This window comes from Colossoma macropomum, unplaced genomic scaffold (genome assembly GCF_904425465.1).
Source record: "Colossoma macropomum unplaced genomic scaffold, Colossoma_macropomum, whole genome shotgun sequence".
Lineage (NCBI taxonomy): Eukaryota > Metazoa > Chordata > Actinopteri > Characiformes > Serrasalmidae > Colossoma > Colossoma macropomum.
Genome location: NW_023494805.1, coordinates 16,170,608 through 16,181,152, shown reverse-complemented (window position 1 = coordinate 16,181,152; position 10,545 = coordinate 16,170,608). Strand labels below are relative to the sequence as shown.

The window sequence follows — 10,545 nt, the reverse complement described above, 5'->3', positions numbered from 1 at the left end:
TTCTTTCAGTTTTAACAAAAATATTATATAGTGCTGCTTTAAAAGGAAAGATGCAACACAGTGGTAAAACATGCTCCAGTCCTCTTGTTATGCAGCTTTTTTGGAACATGTTGCAGGCATCAAATTTAAGCCGAAACATCAAACATTGTGTTTTTGTACTGTTTTCAGTTTAATACAGGTCAGAATTTACTAATACCTGCTTTCTGTTTTGTCTTAGCATTTCACATGCTGCCCCAACATTTTGGGAATTTCAGTTCAGATATGTTTAACATACAATATAGGATCCCATACACATACATAAATAGATCACCCACTTCTTATACATTTCTGCGTCACAGCACAGAGGAAATATATTATTGTAATTTCCTTCTATGATTTGTGCAGCAGATTACATTGAAAACTAAGTTGGCTATCAGTGTGACTAAATAGGAAAATGCTTTTTGTTGTGTCAAAACCACAGTTCTTTCAGAAAAATAAAACACTTAGAAAGCACATTTTAAAACAACACATTCAGACAAAATGTTCATTATGGTTTGCAAATTGTCAGTTCAAGGAAACTCTTCACACTTTATGGTGCTGAAGCAACACATTTATATGCCTCTGTGCAGGCTTTAGAAATATCACCCTTGTGATACAGACCTTTGGTGAGTAGAAAAGATGCAATCTCACATGACCTATTTCAGACAGATATGCTATGTGACAAAGTTTCTGTTTTCAGTTTCTTTTTTTATTCTTCTGTGAGACCCTTACTAAGAATTCTTCTTGTTCTAATGATCCGATTGGTGTAATAAACATTGTCTTTTTTTATGTGGTTTAATATACTTTAGTGCCTACAGATTATAAGGAACATTAGGTTATCACCTCCAATGTCAGTCATTTTTATATTTATTGTTCAGGGCAGACAAGTGTAGACATTTCTTAAGCAAAGTAGGCTGATATTTTTAGAGGTAGTGTGGTTTTCTAAGGAATAAATGACTCAATTATAATTCCATTTGTAAGTATTAAAGTAAACCTTTAGGTAAATGACAGTAAAGCCGAGTTCCCCAAAGGCAGTATATGTTTATCTCACAGCATTAGCTTGGCATGAAGAACAGCTCAGAGACTTCTATAAGACATTCATGTCACTGTTCAGACAACTTCCTGACTTCTGTGAATTATGCTGAGATACTGTGAGGAGTTTACTCAGAATGCTGTTTGCAATGCCAGTTTGGCTTATTTTCTAAAGGAATTCTTCACCATCCACGTGACAAAATGATCGACTTGTAACTTGATCCGTTGAATAGACTCAGTTGATTTACTATGCGGAAGCCAACAATGCTGGAGGCTTACGGATGTGGTTCAGTGAAGAGGGAGAAAGAAGGCCAATGCGGCAGAACTGACAGGAAAGAGTGGTGGGCGATCAAAATTAAGGTGAAGGGTAATTTTTTTTGGTTCCTTTTTGCTGTTAAAACTGCACAATTAAGTCAGCAGAAGTAGTATCTGTTTTTACAATAAATTCTTTAAAAAGAGGCCAAGATATTGGGTAGTTATAGACATCACACACACACACACACACACACACACACACACACATATATGCATCATAGCTTGTATCAGAGGGATTTCTAAAATCCACCACAAAAGTAAATTTATGTCATTTCAACTTGGAGAGTCCCTTATTCGCTTATTCAACTTGCAAAATGCCAGTGACTTCTCCAGTGTTTCATTTTTTAAAAAAACCACAAAGTGGTAAGTTGAGGTGTTTTACCTTAATGCCACAACCACAGCAGTAACAGACTATCACTCGGTCTTTTTGCCAGAATTCCTCAGACTGCAAAAAAAGAAACTGTTTAGTTTTTGCTCACACAGGCAGCTCTAATCTGATATTTTGGCCTTATTGTCTTATTTGAGCAGGAAAGATTTTCTGCTGTGTGAATGGCAAAAGGCCAAAAGAAGTCATGTTAGATTCAAGCCACATTGGTATGTGCCCTTGATGTGGCACTGTGAGCAAATCCAACTAGTCTGAGGCTTGAAGTTTGGTTACTTGTAACTCGCAATGTGACGGCACAAATCCAATTTGCCCTGCTGTGTGAACAAACCCTTGTTTTTAATGTATAAATGGTTATATCTTAAAGGGCCTATGTTATTGAAAACTACAGTTCCCTCACTTTTTTAAAGTGAGAGAGTTTGATGCAGAATGTAACCACATTACTTTCATGTTTACTTTCAAACATGCCGTCAGCTCTCCAATCTCATACGGTCCGCAGATGGAAACTAACCTGCAAAAACAGGTTTTTTCAAAAAATTTGGAATTAATTGTTTTTGTAATGTCATGTTTGCTACACATTTATGCATTTACATAGCTGCCTGTTCAGCAGTTTAGCCCTGCCCATTCACTTTGAAGTCATAAAGAGTGTTTCAGTCCAGACTGCTTTTTCAGTGTACACAGAACAGGACATCCAATCAGAACATTTACACTTATTGTGTGTATTTACACACACAATTCAAAGGTACTCTTGGAGCACATTGTGAATAGAATTTATGTTTTGGTTTACTTTATTATTACTTTCTTACTTTCAGGAAAGTTATAACAACCAGCAATAACCACCAGGTTCACTAACTGAAACTCAGAATGATCTCAGTAATTCATTAAAGATTTAAGTAAGTCGTCTAGGAATGGACTAGTGGTCTGATGGTCAGCCAGGCCTCTTGGATGTTCTCGTTGATGACCAGAGCAGGTTTTGAACACTTCCTGAAAAAATATTTTTGCATAAATAATTTTTTTTTTGCAATGCAGACAACAATTAGTGTGTTTTTTATAAAGATTTTTATTTCACATACATTTTGCATTCTTGATATTACTGCAATATTAAAAGTAGCCTGTTTTTGTATGATATTTTAGGAAGGCGTCAGGTAAAAATTCACTTGAATATGTGTACGTTCACGTATCAAGTGTTTCCCCCCTCTTACATAAGCTGGTAAAGCAAAACAAATTAAGACAGAATACCTTAGATAATACAGTAGTATATACAAGAAACTTGAGTAAAGGGAGCACAGTTTACAAGTTGACTGATCAGTCTTCAGATTGTCGCTGTTCAAAAAAAAAAAAAAATCTCCAGAATAGTAACTGTACAGGAGAAAGCAAAAACTTTCTTAACTTTTACTGTAAGTTAATGTAAAAAGATTTTAGAAGTGATTTTGAAACATTTCAGTTGGTCCATGTCATGAAATTGGCCGTTATGAAATGTTTACAAAATGTAATAGACGACTGTCATGTTCAAATATGTTTAAAAATTAAAAAGTATTAAAAAGTAAAAATGAACAAAAATGTGTTACTAGTTGATTTTTTTTTTTTTTGGACAATGACGATAAACATCATCAAGATAACAAAGAAGAGGTTATTATTTTATCCACATTAACTCTACTTTTTATATAAAATCATGCTGCTTTCAAGTGGTCTTGCTTTTACCAGCAAAACAAGTTTTCCACTAGGAAACACCACATGAACACCAAAAATAATAATAATAAAAAGTTTGAAATTTTTGCTACACAAATTGGTATTGAGTTGTGAAGTCAACACCATTTGTAACATGGCTGAGGAAAGAGGTGAACAGTGCATTAAGAGAAAGCAAATATATAACACTGTACACTATAATAAATGTAATAATAATGACTTCAGACTACAATGAAAACAAACATTTCACATCCTCCATGTGTGTTTACTTTCTACATAAACCACATAAACGTGAGCAAGCTTGGTGAACTGGTTCCTCTTCTGAGAAACCACCAGCCAATCTGCATCTGTTCCTCTTGCAGGTGACCAAAGTAAGGCAATTCTGAATGTGCTATTTCTTTGCTGGCCATGTGCATCTATTTTTGTCAGTGAGGAGGCCACAGGAAAGATGTTCTTGTTGACATAAATGGACTAGTTCCTCATTACCCTCAGTAATATCCAAACTAATGCATAGTATCTTTGAATGCACCTCAACTCAAAAATCACTTTAGAGTAGATAATGCTGCTGTGATGTTTAGAAACATCTTGTCATTTTATTTTGTCTTTATGCCGTGCAGACTCTATACAGTCATTAATGGCATGAAGTTGCTTTGGAAAAGTTAAAAAGACAAAGGTCACATACAACTCAGTATTATAGATTCTCTTCCCGTTTCTCTACCATATTGCTGGATGTGGTTATGATGTATCATTGCATCAGTGACGCAGATTTTGTGTAGCATGCTAAAGTGGTCACTAATCATTGTTTGATAGCTTTAACTGAACTTTCCTTATGAATCATCCTCCACTGAGTCAAGATAAAATGTGCACGCAATGCCAGCGGAAATCATGCTGTATTGTGAAACTGATCATAGTACTGGATGTACATTTTGCACACTACTCCTAAAACAGAAACAACAAAATGTGTACTGTGGCACTGTGTAGTTACATGTTTTTGTGAATGATCTTTGCAACATCTGCTTTATTTCTCCATATATCAGTGTATAACATTATGCCACATTGTTTGGCTGATGGCAGAATTCCAAAATGTTGAGGGCCTAAAATTTAAGGTGACTGTTTCACGTACACTCTTTATGGTTCTTTAAGTGCTCTTTAGTAAAGAAAATGGTTCTGTATAGAAAAACCCTTCTCATGATTAAACGGTTCTTTGCATGGTGAAATATTCTGGTGGAATTCTTCAGATAGATGGAGAATGTGCTATAAACGGTTCTATACACAACCTTTTAGAAAAGCTTTATATAGCACCAACAACATGCTATATATTGTTATTTCGTTGTCAAGTTTGTAACAACAGAAAGTCCCTTTTTATAAAGGTTCTGTATAGAACCATCTATAGCACTTTCTCCATCAATCTGAAGAACCATTTCACCATGCAGAGAACCCTTTAATCATATCAACTGACAGTTTTGAGTTAGTGGAACTTTTTTCTGTTGTGAAAACAGGACCCTGACAAAGCATTTCTCAAGTTCATGATTATTACGTAACTGTTTGTGGACAGTAATTTTGACACCCACTAGGCAACAAGCAAAATTGGAGCCTTCAGGTATTGAGAGGCGCTCTGGAACGGGTGGCTCCATCTGAGCTGTGACTGTTCATGGGCCACATCCTCCAAACAATATCAATGTCGACGTTTTTGCGGAACGTCTCTGTGGTGAAGTAGTAAGCCAGTGGGTCCAGAGCAGCATTCAGGCAGGCTATCATCAGACTGTATTGGTAGGCAGATATCGCTGAGCATGGCATGCTTTTTGTATGCCTACTGTAGGAGTATAGCACAGCCAACATGAGATGATATGGCAGAAAGCAGAACAGAAAGATGGCCAGGTTGGTGCTAATCATCTTCTGGATCTTGCGGCTGTTGACTAAGCCATCTGTCTGTGCAGCAGTGCTTTTCTTGATGGCCCGAACAAGTCCCCAGGAACAGAGAACCATGATAACCAGTGGGATCCCAAATCCTATGGCTATGGAAGAGGTCATGGCGGATGTTTGTGTGGCAAAATGTGGAAAGCTTCTGAAACAATGCTCTTGTCCTGTCTTGTTTATTTTATTTTTCCCTCCATCCAGGTACATGGGCAGGCTAGCTCCTATGGTTAGCATCCAAATCCCTACGCACACTAGTGGTGCCTTTTTGCGGCCTTCACGCACTCGGGAAGACATAGGGAAGCAGACGGCCAAGCAACGGTCAAGGCAAACACAAGTGAGCAGGAAGATGCTTCCGTACATGTTGACTAACAATATAAGCCCAGCAATTTCACAGGTCTTCTGTGGTAGCTTGTGGAAATAATGATAGATCCTTAATGGCAGAGTGCAAACTAGAAGAAGGTCTGCTAAAGCAAGATTGGTCATGTAGACAATGGTGTGTGAGCGTGACTTGGTTTGGAAGAAGAAAACTAAAAGCGCCATAAAGTTGAGGATGAGCCCAGCGACGAAGACGAGAGCATACACCACGGCAAAAAAGAACGTTTCATGTCCCTCTGTTTGATTCTTACACAGTTCAGCTATGTGCTCCAGGCTGGAGGAGTTCAACATTGTTCTTCTTTGGATGGAGTTTGAGCTCAGTTTAGCTTTCAATAGGCTGAAAAGAAACACAAAAAAGATGTTACCACAGGATGTTAGCATGGCTCCTACTGTAAGACAAGCAAATGCATGATTTCAAGCAATTATGTGTAGTCACCAGTGCTAAAAATAGACTTGAAATTTCCTGCACAAGAAAGCGATGTCCTTCTAAATGTCTTTGAAAGAGAAAGGCGTTCCACAGAAAAAACCCCTCACCACTTATTTTTTCCAGAAATGTCAACTGACACGTGTGTTACTAGGGTTCGCATAAGTAGTAGGCGGCAATGGCTTGCGTGTTATTTTGAAGACAAGCAACATCAACTGATGCTCTTTCTACATAATGTTTACTTGTTCTTTTCACACCTCCAAAGTTCAGTCTACAAAGTTGGTTACATTTTTTGCTTCTCATGATCCAAGTAATCCCAAACACATTCAGTTATATTGAGGTCTGTTGTTAGGAGTCCCATTTTCTTTATATCTTTTTAATTATTTTATGGACTTTTGGAAAACCTATTTTCCTTTGACTCTCCCTTCCTTACGCAAGTGGCTTATCTTATATTTAATCTATTCAGAAATGTCTCTGATTTTTGCACAGTACAGTGCGTGATTTTAAAAGACTTTTTGAACTGTGACATTTTCTGGATGTAGGATGTGTAATATCAAATAGGACATCAAAGCCTTTCTTAAGAGGGTAAGAATTCATAAATTTTCATGGCCGATTCTGATTGTAGTTTGTTTACAGCCAAATTACCCAGTATATATTACCCAGTCTTCTGTTTAACAAAGTACCTGGAGCTCAGTCTTTGTGGGTTCAGTGAACACATGAAACACGCCAGTGCCAGTTCTTTCCTTAGTTAAATTTGCGACATAAACAACACCATTTGCTCTTTACTTGGCACGTTAAAATCATAAACAAAAAAAAAAAGTTGCCTATTTTAAGACACATGAAACCAAATAAAGTGCCACATCAAAAGTAAGAGGAAACTGGCTATGTAGCATGATGATTCATGTATAATCATGCTACATTTTGGTATACGTGTAGGAGCAGCATTTAAATACAGCACAAGTGCACTTGGCTCACATTATTTACATCATGAAATTGCAAAACAGATTGGCCAAAATCAAAATAATAAATCAAGCAGATGCTAATTGTTTCACATTAGCAATTCAGATTGTGCAACCCTTGTACTGCGCATTACTTTATACTTCAGGTTTTGCTTTTTCGGATGTTGTGTCTCTATCCTATATGAAACTACACGTCTTCTGAAAATGTAGAAGGCAGTAAATAGTAAGGTTTTGGCTACTTAACAGTCATGACTATTTAAATATGGCTTAGAATATCAGCACTCTTCCAGCCTGCTTTTATATGTTCTACTTTTGTATACAGAACTGTGCAAAAGTCAAAAGCACCTAAGTAACTTGTTTAATATTAGTTATCTGGGCAGTAAGCATGTTTTGGTTGTAAAAACACTGCGTAACATTGGAATAAATGCAAACATTAATGCAGTAAAAAGTTTACATGTCTTATTTTTAAAAAGCAAAACGTAGTGTGTAGTGCCAGGTAAGTAGCTTTTTAAATCTAAATTTCTCAGGTGCCTAAACATTTGGTACAGTCCTGTATATACCACTTTGTATAAATGTATATACTGTATACTTTTGTCTACTTTTTTGTAACTGTTCACAGAAAACTTCATGCTGTTACTTTTATTTTTTTTTAAAAATCAATATTTGAGCAGACCTGTCCAGGGTGTATGCTGCCTTCCGCCCAATGACAGCTGGGATAGGCTCCAGCACCCCACCGCGACCCAGAAGGATAAGTGGTTTAGATGATGTATGTATGTATGTATGTATGTATTTGAGCAGTATCATGTAAAACTACAAACAAGCTACCATCAGTACTGCTATCAGTACAAGCTACCATCAGTTATAAAGGCACTGAAAGGCGTCCTTCTTGAAATAGAATGAAACAACAAAACTCTCATATCAGTAGGTTCAAGTCATAATTAATGAATGACTCTAATAAAAATATAAAAGTCATGTTTAGATTTAAACAAGAAAACCTTTAAAATAGAGAAATGCAGTTTAACCATTTCAACATTAAATAAAATTGCATAGCAGATTTAACTTGAAACACAATTATGACGTGGCTTACCTTCTGTTTATATACACAAATTAATTCCTGCTTGGTTAGGATATAAATTTTATTGAACCTGTGATACAAACAATGTATTGAAAATATTGTAACAGGTCCAACCTAAACCTCATATGAAAATAATAGGTTCTCAGGCTTTGTTAGTGTTATGATTTGTACAATGTTGTCTACAACATATTTCCAGTGAACCTTGTCATCCAGATCACCGAGTCGTCCATAAGTTGTAAGTCAAGGCTACTTATGGTGAAAGTTATTTCGAGTAACTACTGTTTGACTAATCCAACATAATATTTGCCCTTTCTTAGAAAGTTGTTGGGTATTTGCTTCAATAGTGAAAATAAATTGTAAGTCAATTTTATATTAGATTAAATTTAGACCTTTTCCTATTTTTACCCTCAGCCACTTCTGCTGTCATGTATGTATGCACACTGTAAACTTAAATTAGTTCACTTAAAAATCATGTAACTTTATTGCCTTGAAAAAAAAAGAAGCAAAATTACTTAACAAGTTTAATCTTAAATAACTTTATATATGAGTTAGTTACTTTCTAATTTTCAGTGATCCACACTTCTGCAGCAAGTATGGTTAACTCAGTCAGCCCAGTAACTCTAAATAGTTTTCACTGAGCTGAGAGTACTCTATTTTCACAAACTCTTGAATTATTTAGGTTAACTTGAATCTAATAATCTTCTTTATGTAAAGTATACACATCGGTAAAACTACTCCATTATATTTAATAGAATGCCTCCAAACTCAACTGTGAGATTATGCTATGACACAAAAATAACAGTTTGCAAAGAGAATTATATCTACAAAGTAGAAAAATATAGGTTAACAGAAACCAACAAAACTGCTAAGAATGCTGGGAAGCTTCTTGAGCACCTCTGCAGTCTCATCCAACATAACTGTAGGACTGATCCAAATGAACTGATCTTAACTACATTTACCTTAGTGAGTCAGGATTAGACAAGACATAGTATGTGTTTTTAGATTTGTATTAGTAATTTTACCCAATACGTAAACTAAAAAAAAAAAAAAACTTACGGCAATTGTAATGTTTTACAGTGCAGTGTAAAAGCCTAACCTCACGTTCTCGGCCCACTCAGCACCAGGCAGTATTTCACATCAGAACTTGTCCGTTACATTCATTTTCTCACTGGTCACCCACAGAGCCACCCACATCTTCACTGCTAGATATCTCTCAGCAATACTGCTGATGTCTGTCATTTTGTCTTGCTGCTGGTAGAACTGTACTGATCATTGTACCACCTAATCTGGTTTAGTACTACTGTGACAAAAGGCTGCTGTGAAAGCGCGACTTCAGAATATGTCCTTGAATTCATGCGGAGGCCTAAGTTTCAGCACTCAGAAAAGCACATTTTGGGTGGCCACTTCCTTAAGCATTTCCTCTTGTGTCTGAGACAGTTACTTCATTTCTACTCCATACTCTGAGCACACTATTTGAACTAAATAAGTTTTTTTAGATGACAATTACTGTAACAAAATTTCAGCAGAGCATTTTATCATATAGATTTATCAATGCATTTTAGAGCAGCTTTATAGTTTTTAGAATTATGTTATCCTGTCTGCATTAAACTGCAGCTTCTCTTTTTTTCTCCTTTTAACAATTGAAGAAGCAATCTGTAATACACTTTCTGTATTTCATGTATCAGCATCACCTGTTTTAATGTTAACATCCAACATCCAACATCTTCAAATCCTATTTGATTTACATTTAATTACAGTATATCCCTTTCAATAGTTCTCACATAGTGAATGTAAAATAAAAGACTTGACTAGATGTAAGATCTAATTAAAAGACTTAACTAGATATGAAGCGTAAAGTTGCTCTTTCTTATCAGTTGCTAAGTGGCTGAGATGATTCACAGCCCTGAACAAACCGCTAGATCTTCACACTTACCCAGAGAATATTTTGTAGAATTAGTTCTTAACTCCACAGAAGCGTTGAGCCGTCTCTATGCTGCTTGCTTTACTTCGTCATTTCTCTTTGCATGTTGGAGGCTGTGTACACTCAGGAAATACATCTCAGAATCGCATAGTACCCTACTTTTTTTTTTTTTCCGTTTTCGTTCACTGTGACTTTTCACAAAGCTTCCTGAAAAAATAAAAAGCTACCGCTATCTCCTAGATGCGAGAACACGGCCTCTGTTCCAATCCACACAAATTCTCACTGAAAGAGAAGCATACCCATGGCACCCTATTTTCGTGACTGGAAATGAAAATGGGGCATTAGAATTCAAATCAGCTGGAATGTACCTACCAAAGATTTTGAGGACCCAGACACCACAAATGACAAGTAAATGTGAAACTTGTGGGTGTGACATCTGCA

General features: G+C 36.3%; 1 protein-coding gene across 2 annotated transcripts; it reads right to left on the bottom strand.

Moving 5' to 3' along the window:
- Nucleotides 1–3,357: 3,357 nt before the first annotated feature.
- LOC118826165 (lysophosphatidic acid receptor 6) lies at nt 3,358–10,526 on the bottom strand. 2 transcript variants are annotated; one of them, XM_036597054.1, is made up of 2 exons: nt 10,117–10,526; nt 3,358–6,062 (listed from the first exon to the last, which is right to left on the bottom strand). In XM_036597054.1, exon 2 carries the CDS (start codon nt 6,014–6,016, stop codon nt 5,030–5,032), a length of 987 nt encoding a protein of 328 aa, XP_036452947.1. In that variant the 5' UTR covers nt 6,017–6,062; nt 10,117–10,526; the 3' UTR covers nt 3,358–5,029. The 2 variants fall into 2 exon arrangements, with proteins under 2 accessions (XP_036452947.1, XP_036452948.1); XM_036597055.1 differs by lacking the exon at nt 10,117–10,526 and adding an exon at nt 9,280–9,388.
- Between the last annotated feature and the right edge of the window lie 19 nt (nt 10,527–10,545).

Coding starts and splice junctions, on each gene's coding strand:
- LOC118826165 (XM_036597054.1), bottom strand. CDS start 6,016: ATGTTGAACTCCTCCAGCCTGGAGCACATAGCTGAACTGTGTAAGAAT.